General features: G+C 49.1%; 1 protein-coding gene across 2 annotated transcripts in view; it reads left to right on the top strand.

Annotated features, from left to right (window-relative positions):
* LOC126272321 (uncharacterized) overlaps positions 1-21,946 on the top strand; it is a 974,015-nt gene that overhangs the window by 624,382 nt on the left and 327,687 nt on the right. For both annotated transcript variants that reach the window (XM_049975103.1, XM_049975104.1), the window contains exons 4-5: positions 3,901-3,954; positions 8,244-8,378. In XM_049975103.1, the coding sequence (XP_049831060.1) occupies positions 3,901-3,954; positions 8,244-8,378 (189 nt within the window). The remainder of the gene's footprint in view (positions 1-3,900; positions 3,955-8,243; positions 8,379-21,946) is intronic.

Genomic DNA, 21,946 nt, shown 5'->3' with positions numbered 1-21,946 from the left:
GTGTAACCTTTTGGTAATCATCTATTGTTTATGATCTTGTCTTGGTATGTCATGTGTTCTGTTCTAGTTGATCTTGTCTTACGAAATAAAGATCGTATTTGACGCAGACAAATGTCCCCTTAATGATTCTATAGCAACAGGGAAGAAAGCCGGACTGGAGGTGAAAGGAGAAGTTTAACATTCCATTTAGCCTACCCCACCAGAATTTATTTGAAACGCATTAGATACTCGACAGCAAACTTCCAGTAATGCTTTCCTACCGCAATGAGTGTTACAGACGGAAGAGTAAGCTTTCAACTGTGAGAACCAGTGCTAAGAACAGCGATGTTCTATAGTGTTGTATACACTGCCTGAGGCCCTATGAAGCAGTCTACAGACATTAATACTTTTTTACTGTAAGAGCTCTTGGTGCCGGTCTCTGATGATAAAGACAACTGAGTATCCAGTTTGGGGTCACAGCATACACTAGTGAACAGTAACTGTGAGATTTACTTAAGCAGATTTTCAATTCTTTTATTACGAATAGTTTATCCTAGCTACGAGGGTCAGTCAAAAAGTAATGCCTCCTATTTTTTTTCTACGTTTAATTGTCAGGAAATTTAAATGCAATTACATAGGTTGAAAACCACAACATTGAGGATCATTTTGTCATTTTTCAATGTAATCTCCGCCCATCTCTACAGTTTTGGTCCATCTTTGAACAAGGGCATGTATCCCAGCACGGTAAAAATCACAGCTCTGCTTCCTAAGCCATTGACGCACGGATGTTTTGACGGCCTCCTCATCTTCAAAATGAATCCCACGATGAGCTTCTTTTAGTGGCCCGAACAGATGGAAGTCTGATGGTGCCAGGTCAGGGCTGTATGGGGGATGAGGCAAAACTTCCCATCCAATTTTGACAATCTCGTCAGAGGTGTGACGACTGGTGTGTGGTCTTGCATTGTCATGCAAAAGAAGAACATCTGCCATTGATTTTGTTGGGCGAACTCGCTGAAGACGTGCTTTAAGTTTTTTGAGGGTTGTGACGTATGGAACAGAATTTATTGTGCATCCCTGCTCCAACAAATCAACCAGAATCACACCCTCTGTATCCCAGAAAACTGTTGCCATAACTTTCCCTGCCGATCGCACAGTTTTGAATTTTTTCTTCCTCAGCGAGCTTGTGTGACGCCACTCCATTGACTGCCTCTTTGATTCGGGTTCAAAAAAATGCACCCATGTTTCGTCCCCGGTCACAATTTTTTTCAGAAACTCATCTCCCTCCAAACGGAAGCGCTGCAAGTGTTGGGAGGCTATTGTTTTCCTTGCCTCTTTATTCTGATCGGTTAACATTCTTGGAACCCACCGTGCACAAACTTTTGAGTACCCCAATTGTTTAATAATCGTGATCACACTGCCTTTACTAAGAGAAATAATGCGACACACTTCATCTGCAGTCACCCGACGGTCACCACGAATGATGTCATCAACTTGCTGAATGTTGTGTGGAGTCACTGCACTCACCGGCCTGCCGCTCCGCTTTTCGTCAGTCAACGGTGTTTGCCCTTCAGCTTCCTTACAACGACGAACCCATCGTCTAACAGTGCTGACATCCACTGTCACAACACCATACACCTTCTTCAGTCTTTCATGAATGCGTATGGGCGTTTCACCTTCTGCATTCAAGAATTCAATCACACAACGCTGTCTCAAACGAACATCGATGTTGGCCATCTTACAAACTTCTGCTGTGCTGCCACCTGTTGACACAGAAAGTTACTACTGCAGTGGATTGCAGGAGAAGGTTTGAGGAATGGCACCAAATTCAAATTTTTCACTTAACTTAATTTTTTTAAGTAGAAAAAAAATGGGAGGCATTACTTTTTGACCGACCCTCGTACAACGATATGTAGTAGCTTGCTCAACCATGAACAAAGCTCTTATTTGTCGTGCACTTTTGGTATATTGTGTACTAATGCTCTATTAATTTCAATGACAGTGACGGATGCAGGCACCTGCTTTGACATAGAGCCATAATCAAAGAATTTAGTTGTGTTTTAATTCAATCTACATTAACCGTTCGAGAGAGGTGGCGCAATGATTAGCACACTGGACTGGTATTTGGGAGAACAATAGTACAAATCCACGTTCGGCCATCCACATTAGGTTTTCCCTGATTTTTCTAAATCATTGCAAGCAAATCTGGAAAGGTTTCTTTGAAAGACGAAGGCCGATTTCCTTCCCCATCTTTCAACAACTCCAAGTTTGTGCTCCGTGTCTAATAACTTGAATGTTGACAGGACGTTAAACCCTATAACATCCATCCGCACACGACGTTATCAAATCCATATTTTAGATTTAATTTATTACCTCATCCAAGAAGAGCTACCTTGCAAACTGGAGGTGAAAGGCATAGGATATATTCCACGAGTAGGGTTTGTCCTATGTTTATTTTCATTCATAGCGACGCCAACACAAAAAACAAGACCCTTATCAGACCCATTAGTACACTTGTATTCGCAAATTGGAGGGAGGTAGAACAACAACAGCACCGAGCGAAGGTGGCGCAGTGGTTAGCACACTAGACTCGCATTCGGGAGGACGACGGTTCAATCCCTTCTCGGGCCATCCTGATTTGGGTTTTCCGTGATTTCCCTAAATCGTTTCAGGCAAATGCCAGGATGGTTCCTTTGAAAGGGCACGGCCGATTTCCTTCCCAATCCTTCCCTCACCCGAGCTTGCGCTCCGTCTCTAATGACCCCGTTGTCGACGGTACGTTATACACTAACCACTACCACGAACATCAACAACAGCTCTAATGTCAAGTACAACGTTGGCGAATTATCCAGAGGCTACTGTGATCCTCCCTACTGATGGTGTAACAAGATTACGAGATCCCCGTCTGAAAAGACACGCCACACTAAGGAAGTTCTAAATTGAGAGCAATATCCTTTCACAGAAACAGAATTAATTGTAACCTTATTTTCTGTAGGTGGCACTTTATAAATGTTTAGTTAGTAACTTGAATACGACGTATTAATATTCAACAATAATATTTATTACTTCTTTACGATCCAGCTTTCGGCTTCTAAGGGCATCGTCAAAAGTTATCTGACAATGGTCTAAGAATCTGAAAGCCGGTTCATAATCAACTAATAAATATTACTATTGGACATTAATACGTTGTATTCAAGTTATTTATATGTCCATGTCCGTCCAAGAACCGACGAAATATTCCACAAATACTATAAATGTCTACTTGTCTTTTCGATAATTATAGATACAACCAGAATAGTGTTTTCTTATTGCAGCTGCGTTTACCAATAAAAGCAAAGGAATTTGTACACATGTATATTATTACTCTGCATTATTAGATTCAACATGCAGTTAAACCACTTGTGGCAGTTTTTTGATAAAACATAAACAAATGTCACCAGATTTCAGTTGTGACATCTAATTCTGAGACTCAGCTTATTGAAAGTAAGGGTAGGAGACTTGGGTTTAACATAACGACGTGGTCTGTTGTGATGGAGCACAAGCCCAGTTTTGTGAATATTGAAGAAAGATACCGAGGAAAGTCGGTCGTATCGTTTTAATGGACCAATCAGGACATTCTGTAAATCGATTTAAGGTAATCACGGAAAAATTAAATCATGGTGGTCACATTTGATCCGTCATCCTCCAGAATACGGGTCTGGTGTGTTACCAATGCTTTATTCCGAGTGGTATCTTAACAGGTTTACAAGCACCAGCGTTGAATAATAATTTCGGCCTCTGAATACCTTTGCCGACTACGCCGTATCTGCTCGAGTCATCGTTATTTGCAGTTTAAAATAAGAGAAGACTATTTGCCTAACGTTTTAACAACGCGACAGCAGCAGCTGTTCCCAACTTCTAATGTCGATGTCTGCGTCGTTACAGGACTGCCAGGGCTGCCGGGACCAATTGGACCACCTGGGCCGAAGGGACCGAGAGGTGAGTACCAACAGGATATAGCTATCTTACACCAGATGAATACAACTAGGCTGTGAAATGATAAATAAATCGACACCCTAGCTGCAAACGGGCGTCGATATACATCATTGGGGACGTGTCGAAAATGTGTGCCCCGGCAGGGACTCGAATCCGCAGCTAGGGTGTCGATTTAAATATTATGTCATTCTACAGAAGGTGCACGGTTCTTACGGGAACAGATACTACCTTCATATATGGTTGCAACTAGGCCATTCTCACCGTAGCACCGATTAGAGACGAACACTAAGAAACTACGGCTAGCTTCCACAATAAGGCGAAGAAGCGACTACCGGGAAATAGCAACTTTATCCTAGCTAGGGCCGGTGTTTGCAACGTTACTATGCATGATAGTATAATTAACATAGAGAATTTATATCCAACCACCATCTCCGTCGATTGCATTTCAGTGACAGAACACGACACTTTTATTATGTTACATGTTCACCTTAGCCAATGCACAAGTTCCTAATAAACTGGATATGTGGGCCCAGCGAATATTGGAGGACGATACAGGATTTGTGTGCAAAGTGTTTTGACTGCTGTCTCGATAATGAATTAGTAAAACTAACCATATTGGCCACCATATTGGTATTTTTGGAGATAGGACTTGAAATAAGTTTTGAAAAAGAAGTTTTGCATTGTTAATTATATTCGCCTGAGTACAGAATAGTTCAGACATTTCAGTCTTTAATACGACATTGCAGTACATCAGCGGTCTGTGATCATTACTACAGTGAAGAGTTATTTGTCAGCGAGAGTACTGTCAGAGACTGACGACAAATAATTTGGGAACATCACGGAATGTGTTAGTTTGCTTGATGAGAAAGGTACCTGACCTCTTTCAGGATATTCACATTGAGACCGCGGTTAGCCAACGTGGTGCACTAATAATAACAACGATCACAATGGTAGGTGTTCACTGGTTAACAAAAGAAATGCAACATATGTGAGAAACATTATTTTAACCCAAAATAATTGGTGCAGCAGCAGGGTGCTCCCCATTAGCAGGGTAGAAGCTTTCGCTGGAATTTATTTATTTATTTATTTATTTACTCTTCAAGTTCCGTAGGACCAAATTGAGGAGCAACTCCCCAAGGTCATGGAATGTGTCAGTACATAAAATTACAACATAAAAGTAATAACAGATAAAAATAAAATGTTTATGGACCCAAAAAAGTCAAGGCATAAGTTTAAGTAAACGCAGTCAAAAATATAACGTAAGAATCAGCTTAATTTTTCAAGGAACTCTTCATCAGAATAGAAGGAGTGACTCACAAGGAAACTCTTCAGTTTCGATTTGAAAGCGCGTGGATTACTGTTAAGATTTCTGAATTCGAGTGGTAGCTTGTTCAAAATGGATGGAGCAGTATACTGCACACCTTTCTGTACAAGAGTTAAGGAAGTCCGGTCCAAATGCAGGTTTAATTTCTGCCGAGTATTAACCGAGTGAAAGCTGCTTATTTTTGGGAATAAACTAATATTGGTAACAAGAAACGACAATAAGGAATATACATATTGAGAGGCCAATGTCAACATACCCAGACTCGTGAACAGAGGTCGACAAGAGGTTCGTGAACTCACGCCACTTATTGCCCGAACCGCCCGTTTCTGAGTCAAAAATATCATAGTAGAATGGGAAGAGTTACCCAAAAATATAATACCATCTGATATAATCGAATGAAAATAAGCAAAGAAGACTAATTTTCGTGTCGAAGTACCACTCACTTTTTATAACATTCGAATAGTAAAAATGGCAGTGTTAAGTCTTCGAACAACATCCTTAACGTGGGCTTTCCACGACAGCTTACTGTTTATCTGAACACCTAGAAATTTGAAGTGTTCAGTTTCACTAATCATATGCCCATTCTGTAATATTAAAAAGTCAGGTTTTGTTGAACTGTGGGTTAGAAACTGTAAAAACTGAGTCTTACTGTGATTTAACGTTAGTTTATTTTCTGTATGTACTGCACTATTTGAAACAGAGCCAATGTTGCACCCAACATCCTTTACTACCAAGCTAGTGTCATCAGCAAACAGAAATATTTTAGAGTTACCCGTAATACTAGAGTAGGGCATATCATTTATATAAATAAGGAACAGGAGTGGCCTCAACACTGATCCCTGGGGCACCCCCCACTTGACAGTACCTCACTCAGATCTCACATCCCAGGCGTTATCAACGTTGTGAATAATGACCTTTTGCTGCCTGTAGCTAAAGTAAGAAGTGAACCAATTGTGAGCTACTCCCCGTACTCCGTAATGGTCCAACTTTATTTTGTGATCAACACAAGCAAATGCCTTAGTTAAATCAAAAAATATGCCAGGCGTTCGAAATTTTTTGTTTAGCCCATCCAGTACCTCATAGAGAGAAGATAATACAGCATTTTCAGTTGTTAAACGACTTATAAAGCCGAACTGTACGTTTGATAGTAAATCGTATGATATAAAATGATCAATTATCCTTACACACACAGCCTTTTCAATAACTTTAGCAAACACTGATGGCACAGTTATAGATCTAAAATTGTTTACATTACCCCTTTCTACCTTTTTATAAAGCAGCCTTCGTACTGAGTACTTTAATCGCTCAGGAAACTGACCATTCCTAAAGGAAAAATTACAAATATGGCTAAATACAGGGCTAAGATGTGCAGCCCAGTACTTTAATATTCTGCTAGACACTCCATCACAACCATGAGAGTCCTTAGTCTTCAGTGCTTTAATTATTGACTCAATCTCCCTCTTGTCTGTATCACAGAGGGGTATTTCAGACATCAATCTCGGAAAGGCATTTGCCAAGAAAGTTATATGATTTCCTGTAGAAACTCAATTTTTATTTAATTTACCAGCAATGTTGAGAAAATGATTGTTAAATACTGTACATATATCTGCTTTATCAGTAACAGAAATATTTTTACTGCTAACTGACTGAATTGTTAAATCATTTCCTTATCTGACGAGTGGCGACAATTGATACATCGTAAGAGCTGTCGACCATATGAACGGAATTTTCTGCGTGAGACTGTTATTAGGGAATCACCCTGAAGACCTTAATTTTTTGAAATAGTTGATGTCACCTAGCAACATGTAACGTTCCCTCTTTCTGTTTCTTTAGGTTTGATTTGTTTGATTGTTATTCTTTATTTCTATTATTCGGAATCTTTTTTTTTATTAAATTGAGCCTGAAACTTACGTAATAAATACTTCGCGTGAAGTACGATTTGCAGCATAAACAAAAATTAATTTCGGAAATGTAATCCACTGAATATTAAAAGTAAAGCTTTTGAACAACGCGCGTGACTGACTAGATACATTCAGAGGGTACGTACATTCGCGTGCGAGTGGTTGCGGTCTGATGAGAAATTTTCATTGTGAAATAATTTCGTCGTAACACACTCGGAGATTGCGAACGTACATTCAGAGTAGAGGCACGTACGTTCTATCATTCCCCGTGGCCTGGGTAAAAGAATGGCAATTATTTAAATCTAAGAGTATTTCTTTTGCATCGGACTAGTATTTTTATAAGAAAAAGAAGATTGCAGGTTCTGAATGTCTCGGCAAAACGAATCGGAAGTAATTTTAGCGGCCACGAAAGGAAAGTAGAGAGCACAATCACGTACCTCTATTGTTGAGCAGCGCCGTTTTGAAGATCTTCGGTTCCATCTAAAACTCGCCTTCTCTGCTTAACATAAATACTCCATAGGCATGGGAATAAGGCTTGTTGTGCGATGAAAATAATATAAAACACATCTTGCGTCTTTTAACTCATTCATTTACCACGTACACACACACTAGTAATTAGACAGTACGACATCCCACCAGCCCATCAGAACAAAAAGTAGTCGTTCATACAAGAAATAAAAAACGAAGGGCGAAATTGTTCCTATGTCTCTCAAAGATAAAAAGTTTACCAGATATTTCTCTGGCGTGTCACTGGAACAATTTTTCAGCACCTCTGCGATTAAATCACAATATCTTCAGTTCCTTTACAAACACAAGTATGTGTTGAAAGAAGATAAACTGATCTCAGTTGAAAGTTTCCATTGTAGTAAAAGTAGGGACATTATGTATACGAGATTCTTGAAGTGTTTCATTATTACTGGATAAGCACTCAGATTAACGTCAACGTCCTAGTCGGCTAATACTTCAAATCGTTTGTGCGCATTTCTTACATTTTTCTCTCCTATACGACAATGTACCCACTGTGTGTTATACCTGAAACGGTAGAACGTATTTGTCGTGTTTCCCAGGTATAGCTGGTCCACGCGGGCGTCCTGGTAAGCCGGGCACCAACGGAGTCCCCGGCACTCCGGGCATCAACACGTGGAAGGTGCGCGTCAACGGCACCATCAGCAATGAGCTGCTCATCCCGCCCTCCATCACAGGTCAGTCCGGCCGCTGCTCCTATTCCAGTAGCCAGCGTGTCGCTACACACACACACTCCGGGCATCAACACGTGGAAGGTGCGCGTCAACGGCACCATCAGCAATGAGCTGCTCATCCCGCCCTCCATCACAGGTCAGTCCGGCCGCTGCTCCTATTCCAGTAGCCAGCGTGTCGCTACACACACACACTCCGGGCATCAACACGTGGAAGGTGCGCGTCAACGGCACCATCAGCAATGAGCTGCTCATCCCGCCCTCCATCACAGGTCAGTCCGGCCGCTGCTCCTATTCCAGTAGCCAGCGTGTCGCTACACACACACACTCCGGGCATCAACACGTGGAAGGTGCGCGTCAACGGCACCATCAGCAATGAGCTGCTCATCCCGCCCTCCATCACAGGTCAGTCCGGCCGCTGCTCCTATTCCAGTAGCCAGCGTGTCGCTACACACACACACTCCGGGCATCAACACGTGGAAGGTGCGCGTCAACGGCACCATCAGCAATGAGCTGCTCATCCCGCCCTCCATCACAGGTCAGTCCGGCCGCTGCTCCTATTCCAGTAGCCAGCGTGTCGCTACACACACACACTCCGGGCATCAACACGTGGAAGGTGCGCGTCAACGGCACCATCAGCAATGAGCTGCTCATCCCGCCCTCCATCACAGGTCAGTCCGGCCGCTGCTCCTATTCCAGTAGCCAGCGTGTAGCTACACACACACACTCCGGGCATCAACACGTGGAAGGTGCGCGTCAACGGCACCATCAGCAATGAGCTGCTCATCCCGCCCTCCATCACAGGTCAGTCCGGCCGCTGCTCCTATTCCAGTAGCCAGCGTGTCGCTACACACACACACTCCGGGCATCAACACGTGGAAGGTGCGCGTCAACGGCACCATCAGCAATGAGCTGCTCATCCCGCCCTCCATCACAGGTCAGTCCGGCCGCTGCTCCTATTCCAGTAGCCAGCGTGTCGCTACACACACACACTCTGGGCATCAACACGTGGAAGGTGCGCGTCAACGGCACCATCAGCAATGAGCTGCTCATCCCGCCCTCCATCACAGGTCAGTCCGGCCGCTGCTCCTATTCCAGTAGCCAGCGTGTCGCTACACACACACACTCCGGGCATCAACACGTGGAAGGTGCGCGTCAACGGCACCATCAGCAATGAGCTGCTCATCCCGCCCTCCATCACAGGTCAGTCCGGCCGCTGCTCCTATTCCAGTAGCCAGCGTGTCGCTACACACACACACTCCGGGCATCAACACGTGGAAGGTGCGCGTCAACGGCACCATCAGCAATGAGCTGCTCATCCCGCCCTCCATCAGAGGTCAGTCTGGCCGCTGCTCCTATTCCAGTAGCCAGCGTGTCGCTACACACACACACTCCGGGCATCAACACGTGGAAGGTGCGCGTCAACGGCACCATCAGCAATGAGCTGCTCATCCCGCCCTCCATCACAGGTCAGTCCGGCCGCTGCTCCTATTCCAGTAGCCAGCGTGTCGCTACACACACACACTCCGGGCATCAACACGTGGAAGGTGCGCGTCAACGGCACCATCAGCAATGAGCTGCTCATCCCGCCCTCCATCACAGGTCAGTCCGGCCGCTGCTCCTATTCCAGTAGCCAGCGTGTCGCTACACACACACACTCCGGGCATCAACACGTGGAAGGTGCGCGTCAACGGCACCATCAGCAATGAGCTGCTCATCCCGCCCTCCATCACAGGTCAGTCCGGCCGCTGCTCCTATTCCAGTAGCCAGCGTGTCGCTACACACACACACTCCGGGCATCAACACGTGGAAGGTGCGCGTCAACGGCACCATCAGCAATGAGCTGCTCATCCCGCCCTCCATCACAGGTCAGTCCGGCCGCTGCTCCTATTCCAGTAGCCAGCGTGTCGCTACACACACACACTCCGGGCATCAACACGTGGAAGGTGCGCGTCAACGGCACCATCAGCAATGAGCTGCTCATCCCGCCCTCCATCACAGGTCAGTCCGGCCGCTGCTCCTATTCCAGTAGCCAGCGTGTCGCTACACACACACACTCCGGGCATCAACACGTGGAAGGTGCGCGTCAACGGCACCATCAGCAATGAGCTGCTCATCCCGCCCTCCATCACAGGTCAGTCCGGCCGCTGCTCCTATTCCAGTAGCCAGCGTGTCGCTACACACACACACTCCGGGCATCAACACGTGGAAGGTGCGCGTCAACGGCACCATCAGCAATGAGCTGCTCATCCCGCCCTCCATCACAGGTCAGTCCGGCCGCTGCTCCTATTCCAGTAGCCAGCGTGTCGCTACACACACACACTCCGGGCATCAACACGTGGAAGGTGCGCGTCAACGGCACCATCAGCAATGAGCTGCTCATCCCGCCCTCCATCACAGGTCAGTCCGGCCGCTGCTCCTATTCCAGTAGCCAGCGTGTCGCTACACACACACACTCCGGGCATCAACACGTGGAAGGTGCGCGTCAACGGCACCATCAGCAATGAGCTGCTCATCCCGCCCTCCATCACAGGTCAGTCCGGCCGCTGCTCCTATTCCAGTAGCCAGCGTGTCGCTACACACACACACTCCGGGCATCAACACGTGGAAGGTGCGCGTCAACGGCACCATCAGCAATGAGCTGCTCATCCCGCCCTCCATCACAGGTCAGTCCGGCCGCTGCTCCTATTCCAGTAGCCAGCGTGTCGCTACACACACACACTCCGGGCATCAACACGTGGAAGGTGGGCGTCAACGGCACCATCAGCAATGAGCTGCTCATCCCGCCCTCCATCACAGGTCAGTCCGGCCGCTGCTCCTATTCCAGTAGCCAGCGTGTCGCTACACACACACACTCCGGGCATCAACACGTGGAAGGTGCGCGTCAACGGCACCATCAGCAATGAGCTGCTCATCCCGCCCTCCATCACAGGTCAGTCCGGCCGCTGCTCCTATTCCAGTAGCCAGCGTGTCGCTACACACACACACTCCGGGCATCAACACGTGGAAGGTGCGCGTCAACGGCACCATCAGCAATGAGCTGCTCATCCCGCCCTCCATCACAGGTCAGTCCGGCCGCTGCTCCTATTCCAGTAGCCAGCGTGTCGCTACACACACACACTCCGGGCATCAACACGTGGAAGGTGCGCGTCAACGGCACCATCAGCAATGAGCTGCTCATCCCGCCCTCCATCACAGGTCAGTCCGGCCGCTGCTCCTATTCCAGTAGCCAGCGTGTCGCTACACACACACACTCCGGGCATCAACACGTGGAAGGTGCGCGTCAACGGCACCATCAGCAATGAGCTGCTCATCCCGCCCTCCATCACAGGTCAGTCCGGCCGCTGCTCCTATTCCAGTAGCCAGCGTGTAGCTACACACACACACTCCGGGCATCAACACGTGGAAGGTGCGCGTCAACGGCACCATCAGCAATGAGCTGCTCATCCCGCCCTCCATCACAGGTCAGTCCGGCCGCTGCTCCTATTCCAGTAGCCAGCGTGTCGCTACACACACACACTCCGGGCATCAACACGTGGAAGGTGCGCGTCAACGGCACCATCAGCAATGAGCTGCTCATCCCGCCCTCCATCACAGGTCAGTCCGGCCGCTGCTCCTATTCCAGTAGCCAGCGTGTCGCTACACACACACACTCCGGGCATCAACACGTGGAAGGTGCGCGTCAACGGCACCATCAGCAATGAGCTGCTCATCCCGCCCTCCATCACAGGTCAGTCTGGCCGCTGCTCCTATTCCAGTAGCCAGCGTGTCGCTACACACACACACTCCGGGCATCAACACGTGGAAGGTGCGCGTCAACGGCACCATCAGCAATGAGCTGCTCATCCCGCCCTCCATCACAGGTCAGTCCGGCCGCTGCTCCTATTCCAGTAGCCAGCGTGTCGCTACACACACACACTCCGGGCATCAACACGTGGAAGGTGCGCGTCAACGGCACCATCAGCAATGAGCTGCTCATCCCGCCCTCCATCACAGGTCAGTCCGGCCGCTGCTCCTATTCCAGTAGCCAGCGTGTCGCTACACACACACACTCCGGGCATCAACACGTGGAAGGTGCGCGTCAACGGCACCATCAGCAATGAGCTGCTCATCCCGCCCTCCATCACAGGTCAGTCCGGCCGCTGCTCCTATTCCAGTAGCCAGCGTGTCGCTACACACACACACTCCGGGCATCAACACGTGGAAGGTGCGCGTCAACGGCACCATCAGCAATGAGCTGCTCATCCCGCCCTCCATCACAGGTCAGTCCGGCCGCTGCTCCTATTCCAGTAGCCAGCGTGTCGCTACACACACACACTCCGGGCATCAACACGTGGAAGGTGCGCGTCAACGGCACCATCAGCAATGAGCTGCTCATCCCGCCCTCCATCACAGGTCAGTCCGGCCGCTGCTCCTATTCCAGTAGCCAGCGTGTCGCTACACACACACACTCCGGGCATCAACACGTGGAAGGTGCGCGTCAACGGCACCATCAGCAATGAGCTGCTCATCCCGCCCTCCATCACAGGTCAGTCCGGCCGCTGCTCCTATTCCAGTAGCCAGCGTGTCGCTACACACACACACTCCGGGCATCAACACGTGGAAGGTGCGCGTCAACGGCACCATCAGCAATGAGCTGCTCATCCCGCCCTCCATCACAGGTCAGTCCGGCCGCTGCTCCTATTCCAGTAGCCAGCGTGTCGCTACACACACACACTCCGGGCATCAACACGTGGAAGGTGCGCGTCAACGGCACCATCAGCAATGAGCTGCTCATCCCGCCCTCCATCACAGGTCAGTCCGGCCGCTGCTCCTATTCCAGTAGCCAGCGTGTCGCTACACACACACACTCCGGGCATCAACACGTGGAAGGTGCGCGTCAACGGCACCATCAGCAATGAGCTGCTCATCCCGCCCTCCATCACAGGTCAGTCCGGCCGCTGCTCCTATTCCAGTAGCCAGCGTGTCGCTACACACACACACACTCCGGGCATCAACACGTGGAAGGTGCGCGTCAACGGCACCATCAGCAATGAGCTGCTCATCCCGCCCTCCATCACAGGTCAGTCCGGCCGCTGCTCCTATTCCAGTAGCCAGCGTGTCGCTACACACACACACTCCGGGCATCAACACGTGGAAGGTGCGCGTCAACGGCACCATCAGCAATGAGCTGCTCATCCCGCCCTCCATCACAGGTCAGTCCGGCCGCTGCTCCTATTCCAGTAGCCAGCGTATCGCTACACACACACACTCCGGGCATCAACACGTGGAAGGTGCGCGTCAACGGCACCATCAGCAATGAGCTGCTCATCCCGCCCTCCATCACAGGTCAGTCCGGCCGCTGCTCCTATTCCAGTAGCCAGCGTGTCGCTACACACACACACTCCGGGCATCAACACGTGGAAGGTGCGCGTCAACGGCACCATCAGCAATGAGCTGCTCATCCCGCCCTCCATCACAGGTCAGTCCGGCCCCTGCTCCTATTCCAGTAGCCAGCGTGTCGCTACACACACACACTCCGGGCATCAACACGTGGAAGGTGCGCGTCAACGGCACCATCAGCAATGAGCTGCTCATCCCGCCCTCCATCACAGGTCAGTCCGGCCGCTGCTCCTATTCCAGTAGCCAGCGTGTCGCTACACACACACACTCCGGGCATCAACACGTGGAAGGTGCGCGTCAACGGCACCATCAGCAATGAGCTGCTCATCCCGCCCTCCATCACAGGTCAGTCCGGCCGCTGCTCCTATTCCAGTAGCCAGCGTGTCGCTACACACACACACTCCGGGCATCAACACGTGGAAGGTGCGCGTCAACGGCACCATCAGCAATGAGCTGCTCATCCCGCCCTCCATCACAGGTCAGTCCGGCCGCTGCTCCTATTCCAGTAGCCAGCGTGTCGCTACACACACACACTCCGGGCATCAACACGTGGAAGGTGCGCGTCAACGGCACCATCAGCAATGAGCTGCTCATCCCGCCCTCCATCACAGGTCAGTCCGGCCGCTGCTCCTATTCCAGTAGCCAGCGTGTCGCTACACACACACACTCCGGGCATCAACACGTGGAAGGTGCGCGTCAACGGCACCATCAGCAATGAGCTGCTCATCCCGCCCTCCATCACAGGTCAGTCCGGCCGCTGCTCCTATTCCAGTAGCCAGCATGTCGCTACACACACACACTCCGGGCATCAACACGTGGAAGGTGCGCGTCAACGGCACCATCAGCAATGAGCTGCTCATCCCGCCCTCCATCACAGGTCAGTCCGGCCGCTGCACCTATTCCAGTAGCCAGCGTGTCGCTACACACACACACTCCGGGCATCAACACGTGGAAGGTGCGCGTCAACGGCACCATCAGCAATGAGCTGCTCATCCCGCCCTCCATCACAGGTCAGTCCGGCCGCTGCTCCTATTCCAGTAGCCAGCGTGTCGCTACACACACACACTCCGGGCATCAACACGTGGAAGGTGCGCGTCAACGGCACCATCAGCAATGAGCTGCTCATCCCGCCCTCCATCACAGGTCAGTCCGGCCGCTGCTCCTATTCCAGTAGCCAGCGTGTCGCTACACACACACACTCCGGGCATCAACACGTGGAAGGTGCGCGTCAACGGCACCATCAGCAATGAGCTGCTCATCCCGCCCTCCATCACAGGTCAGTCCGGCCGCTGCTCCTATTCCAGTAGCCAGCGTGTCGCTACACACACACACTCCGGGCATCAACACGTGGAAGGTGCGCGTCAACGGCACCATCAGCAATGAGCTGCTCATCCCGCCCTCCATCACAGGTCAGTCCGGCCGCTGCTCCTATTCCAGTAGCCAGCGTGTCGCTACACACACACACTCCGGGCATCAACACGTGGAAGGTGCGCGTCAACGGCACCATCAGCAATGAGCTGCTCATCCCGCCCTCCATCACAGGTCAGTCCGGCCGCTGCTCCTATTCCAGTAGCCAGCGTGTCGCTACACACACACACTCCGGGCATCAACACGTGGAAGGTGCGCGTCAACGGCACCATCAGCAATGAGCTGCTCATCCCGCCCTCCATCACAGGTCAGTCCGGCCGCTGCTCCTATTCCAGTAGCCAGCGTGTCGCTACACACACACACTCTGGGCATCAACACGTGGAAGGTGCGCGTCAACGGCACCATCAGCAATGAGCTGCTCATCCCGCCCTCCATCACAGGTCAGTCCGGCCGCTGCTCCTATTCCAGTAGCCAGCGTGTCGCTACACACACACACTCCGGGCATCAACACGTGGAAGGTGCGCGTCAACGGCACCATCAGCAATGAGCTGCTCATCCCGCCCTCCATCACAGGTCAGTCCGGCCGCTGCTCCTATTCCAGTAGCCAGCGTGTCGCTACACACACACACTCCGGGCATCAACACGTGGAAGGTGCGCGTCAACGGCACCATCAGCAATGAGCTGCTCATCCCGCCCTCCATCACAGGTCAGTCCGGCCGCTGCTCCTATTCCAGTAGCCAGCGTGTCGCTACACACACACACTCCGGGCATCAACACGTGGAAGGTGCGCGTCAACGGCACCATCAGCAATGAGCTGCTCATCCCGCCCTCCATCACAGGTCAGTCCGGCCGCTGCTCCTATTCCAGTAGCCAGCGTGTCGCTACACACACACACTCCGGGCATCAACACGTGGAAGGTGCGCGTCAACGGCACCATCAGCAATGAGCTGCTCATCCCGCCCTCCATCACAGGTCAGTCCGGCCGCTGCTCCTATTCCAGTAGCCAGCGTGTCGCTACACACACACACTCCGGGCATCAACACGTGGAAGGTGCGCGTCAACGGCACCATCAGCAATGAGCTGCTCATCCCGCCCTCCATCACAGGTCAGTCCGGCCGCTGCTCCTATTCCAGTAGCCAGCGTGTCGCTACACACACACACTCCGGGCATCAACACGTGGAAGGTGCGCGTCAACGGCACCATCAGCAATGAGCTGCTCATCCCGCCCTCCATCACAGGTCAGTCCGGCCGCTGCTCCTATTCCAGTAGCCAGCGTGTCGCTACACACACACACTCCGGGCATCAACACGTGGAAGGTGCGCGTCAACGGCACCATCAGCAATGAGCTGCTCATCCCGCCCTCCATCACAGGTCAGTCCGGCCGCTGCTCCTATTCCAGTAGCCAGCGTGTCGCTACACACACACACTCCGGGCATCAACACGTGGAAGGTGCGCGTCAACGGCACCATCAGCAATGAGCTGCTCATCCCGCCCTCCATCACAGGTCAGTCCGGCCGCTGCTCCTATTCCAGTAGCCAGCGTGTCGCTACACACACACACTCCGGGCATCAACACGTGGAAGGTGCGCGTCAACGGCACCATCAGCAATGAGCTGCTCATCCCGCCCTCCATCACAGGTCAGTCCGGCCGCTGCTCCTATTCCAGTAGCCAGCGTGTCGCTACACACACACACTCCGGGCATCAACACGTGGAAGGTGCGCGTCAACGGCACCATCAGCAATGAGCTGCTCATCCCGCCCTCCATCACAGGTCAGTCCGGCCGCTGCTCCTATTCCAGTAGCCAGCGTCTCGCTACACACACACACACCGCCACCACATGAATTCTGGAACACGTATTATGTTCGAGTTTAATGACTTTCCCGGAGACTAGAAATCTACTCTGTAGGAATCAGCATGGATTTCGAAAAAGACGATCGTGTGAAACCCAGCTCGCGCTATTCGTCCACGAGACTCAGAGGGCCATAGACACAGTTTCCCAGGTAGATGCCGTGTTTCTTGACTTCCGCAAGGCGTTTGATACGGTTTCCCACAGTCGTTTAACTAATAAAGTAAGAGCATGTGGACTATCAGACCAATTGTGTGGTTGGGTTGAATAGTTCCTAGATAACAGAACACAGCATGTCATTTTCAATGGAGAGAAGTCTTCCGAAGTAAGAGTGATTTCAGGTGGACCGCAGGGGAGTGTCGTAGGACCGTTGCTATCCAAAATGTACATAAATGACCTCGTGGATAACATCGGAAGCTCACTGAGACTTCTTGCGGATGATGCTGTAGTATATCGAGAGGCTGTAGCAATAGAAAATTGTACTGAAATGCAGGAGGATCTGCAACGAATTGACGCATGGTGCAGGGAATGGCAACTGAATCTCAATGTAGACAAGTGTAACATGCTGCGAATGCAAAGAAAGAAAGATCGTTTATCATTTAGCTACAATACAGCAGATCAGCAACTGGAAGCAGTTAATTCCATAAATTTTCTGGGAGTAGGCATTAGGAGTGATTTAAAATGGAATGACCATATAAAATTAATCGTTGGTAAAGCAGATGCCAGACTGATATTTATTCGAAGAATCCTAAGGAAATGCAGTTCGAAAACAAAGGAGGTAGGTTACAGTACACTTGCTCGCCCACTGCTTGAATACTGCTCACCGTCGTGGGATCCGTACCAGATACGTTTGATAGAAGAGATAGAGAAGATCCAACGGACAGCAGCGCGCTTCGTTACAGGATCATTTCGTAATTGCGAAAGCGTTACGGAGATGACGGACAAACTCCAGTGGAAGACACTGCAAGAGAGACGCTCAGTAGCCCGGTACGGGCTTTTGTTGAAGTTTCGAGAACACCTTGACTGAGGAGTCAATCAGTATATTGCTTCCTCCTACGTAGTATATCTCGCAAATAGAGCATGAGGATAAAATCAGAGAGATTAGAGACCATACCGATAATCTTTCTTTCCACGAACAAGACGAGACTGGAATAGAAGGGAGAACCGATAGAGGTACACAAAGTACACTCAACCATATACCGTCAGGTGGCTTGCAGAGTATGGATGTAGATGTAGATGTAGATGTAGCGATATGATAGAGTCAGCACGGGTTGCAGCGACACAAAACGGAAGAGAAGCTGTGTTCCGCAGTTATCAAATCAAAATGGCTCTGAGCACTATGGGACTTAACATCTATAGTCATCAGTCCCCTATAACTTAGAAATACTTAAACGTAACTAACCTAATGACATCACACAACACTAAGTCATCACGAGGCAGAGAACATCCCCGAACCCGCCGGGAATCGAACCCGGGCGTGTTCTGCAGTTATCATACAATATGAAACTACTTACACGAGGTCTTAGTAGGATGAACTTAAGACTGCGTACACTGACAAATAAAAAAAGAAAAAAATCACCAACAACGAATGTGTGACTTAAACGAAAGTTGGTAGGCGTGTTTCTAAATCTGAAAGATGACGATTATTTGAATTTCGCGCTAGTCTCATAGGAGTGGTGCTAGACGCGCCACTATGAGAATGCAAATCAGGCTTCCTTCAGGTGTTCGCTGTAACGGTTGTGAGCTTTAGTTACCTTTGTCACTGGACATGGTGATTTTATGTTAGTCACGAATGTCTTAAAGGCGACAAAAACACCTCACTGAGTTTGAACGAGGTCGTATATTAATACTACGAGAAACTAGAAGATCCTTCTGAAATGTTGCAGAAAGACTTGGCAGGAAAGTAGCCACTGTGCGTAGGGTGCTGGCAGCAATGGTCAGGAGAATGTACGGTCGCATGAAGACCGGGCTCTGGACGTCCATGTGGTACTACCGAGAGGGAAGACTATCGTGTTCAGCGTATCACTCTGGCGCATCGAACTTCATCTGCAGTAGCAATCTGAGCAGCGGTTGGCACCACAATGACACAGCGAACTGTTAGAAATGAGTTACTTCAAGGTCAGCTCCAAGCGAGACGCTCTGCAGCGTTTATTCCACTGAGGCAGATCACCGCCATTCGCTACTTAAGTGGTGCCAAGCGAGAGCTCTGTTGTTTATTCAGATGAAAGGTGGTTCAAAATGGTTCAAATGGCTCTGAGCAGTATGGGGTATAACATCTGAGGTCATTAGTCCCCTAGATCTTAGAACTGCTTAAACCTAACTAACCTAAGGACATCACACACACCCATGCCCGAGACAGCATTCGAACCTGCGCCGTAGCAGTCGCGTGGTTCCGGAAGGAAGCGCCTAGAACCGCTCGGTCAACGCGGCCGGCAAGATGGTTCTCCCTCGGTGCCAATGACAGCCTGTGTTGGTTAGAATAAGGCCAGTTGAGGACCTGCCAACAACCTGTCTCTGTGCTAGACACTCTCGACCTACACCTGGAGTTATGGTCTGGGGTACGATTTCGCTTGGCAGCAGGAGCACTCTCGTGGTAATCCCACGCAACCTGACTGCAAATCTGTACGTCAGTCTGGGGATTCGATCTGTTATGCCACCATTCATGAACACCATTACAGAGTGTGATTTCCAACAGGCTAACGCTCGCCCACACGCAGCTGTTGTAACCAAATATGCTCTTCAGAGTGTCGACATGATGCCTTAGCTTCCTCGATCACCAGATCTGTCTCCAGTCGACCACAGATGTGTCATCATACGATGGCAAAGCTAGCGCCATCCACATCCAGCATTATCCGTCCCTGTATTGATTGACTAAATCCAACAGGCTTGGTACTCCATTCCACAAGCTGGCATACGGTACCTGTACAACAACAGTACATCCACGTTTCCATGCTTGCATTCACCTATTCTGGCGTTTATACTGGTTATTAATTACCATAATTTCACATTTGTAATGGTTTATTCCTTGCTTACAAGAACCTCTGATGTTACAACTTAACACGTTACCTAGACAAAAGTATTCAAAAAATTTCATTGCTGAAACCTGAAGGGCAGAACAGGTGATTAGGATTGTGGAAAGGGCCAAATAGGACGTTAGTTTCAATTCAAAATTGTAATTTATTGTAATTTAATAACAAATTAAACCAAAATGGCACATAGCCGAACCTTTACAACTACGAGTTTCAAAATGCAATTCTTTTACGGCTGAAGGTCTCCAAACAAGAAAAATTTCAAGTGACTATTGTATTGTCTACTTTTGCTACTGCGCAGACTGATGTCCGATAGGCGAGCAGCGTAGCTCTGAGTGCAGGGAGCAGGGGCGCCTTTCGAGGTTTTAAGGACCTCCAATGAAGATAGTCACCTAACGGCTGTAGAAAGCATGGGCTACAGGAAAGAAAGTCTAGCCTCGTAGCGACTTTAGCTTTATTTCTCGTGAACTGAGGTGCGAGGCTAACGACATAGTTTAGAGAACGCGCGATTGACATACTAATGTGTGACTTCAAGAACGCAGCTCTGAAGTCATGGCTTTTTGGTAGTGGGGGAGGCATGCAATTTTCGAGCACTTCACTAGCTGGAAGGAATCCTCATGGTTAGGCAGCAGTGCTTCTTAATTTAGCAATTGGCTACTAGCACTCTTTGGCGGGAATGAGCTAGGAGCGCAGAAGTGCGTGCCACAGGAGAAGAAGTTTGGAAGTGCAGGCGTCCACAGTGACAAGGAGTTTAGTCGCGGAGGTGTCCACATCCCTTGCGCTTTGGTCACGGAGGTGTCTGGATCGAATCCGTGGACGATAGCTGTAGAAGACGTATCGACTTGGTGTTGCATCTCTGTTGTGCCTGTAACACCTTCACATTGCAACACAGTGCTGATGACCTCTTCTTAAGGAAGGGCTAGCACCTCTGCAGCGTACAGAATGTTGCAACACAGCCATAAACACGGTGATCATACTTCACAGCATCGGCGAGTAGTCAATTCGATTTCACACATGTGGATTCATGGACGATTTTATGTGGACGGATATGTGGATGTTTGGGGATAGTCACCTACTTCCAGTCTCTGTTTGAGTCAGAAATTACCAGGATTATATAGAATTGTACTTTATTTGAATCTAAATTCTCAAGTACTAAATACATCGATGTGAAAGTGACACTGCTATCCACTTAACTTTCACCTGAGTTTGGAAACAGTACTGTCACGATTTTCGTAGCAATTCACGCGCTTGTGAATAAATTTGAGCATTTAGTTAATCAGCACTTCTGTTTGGTGTCTTTGCTATATCGACTTAGACACATTTAAACAATGTTCGGGGAGATATTTTCAATCATACTACATCACTTGCAAATAAATTATTTGAGTAAGACAGCATCAATCACATTCAGATTTATGCAAATTCCTAATTTTTCAGGTCTATGCCGAGGGCCGTAATTTCGTGTTATACACTTAAATTTTCGCGCAATGGAAATTCAAAGGATAGATTTTAAAGAAGTGGCGTGATCACAGATAGTTTTGAGGGCTTCGTGAATATAACCACGACCGGGATTTTGCACTGTTTCTGTTTACTTGATAAGATGGTAGCAAGTAAGTCAGAAACTCATTGAAGTTAGTTAGAGCAAGGTTAGCACCGCTTTAGTTTGAATCTGATAGGGCCATAGTTACTTCAGTTTCCAGGTGACGATCTGTCAGTATGAACGGTGAAGTTTCTCTGATTAGCACCGTGATCATCTCACTGGTAAACTAAAACGTCAGGGAAACTGTTATGTGACTGGCTATTTCACTGTATCCACGCATCAGTTGTGCTCCATATTTAGCGACTAATAAACTCACGGAAAAAATCGCAATACCAAAAAAACTATAATTAATGTAGAGCAATTGACCCGTGCTCACTCCGAACTATGCGTTTCCTTGAACTTGGCTGTCTAT

This window comes from Schistocerca gregaria, chromosome 5 (assembly GCF_023897955.1).
Source record: "Schistocerca gregaria isolate iqSchGreg1 chromosome 5, iqSchGreg1.2, whole genome shotgun sequence".
Classification (NCBI taxonomy): Eukaryota; Metazoa; Arthropoda; class Insecta; order Orthoptera; family Acrididae; genus Schistocerca; species Schistocerca gregaria.
Note: the sequence above shows the minus strand (reverse complement) of the source record. Positions and strands in the feature narration are given on the sequence as shown.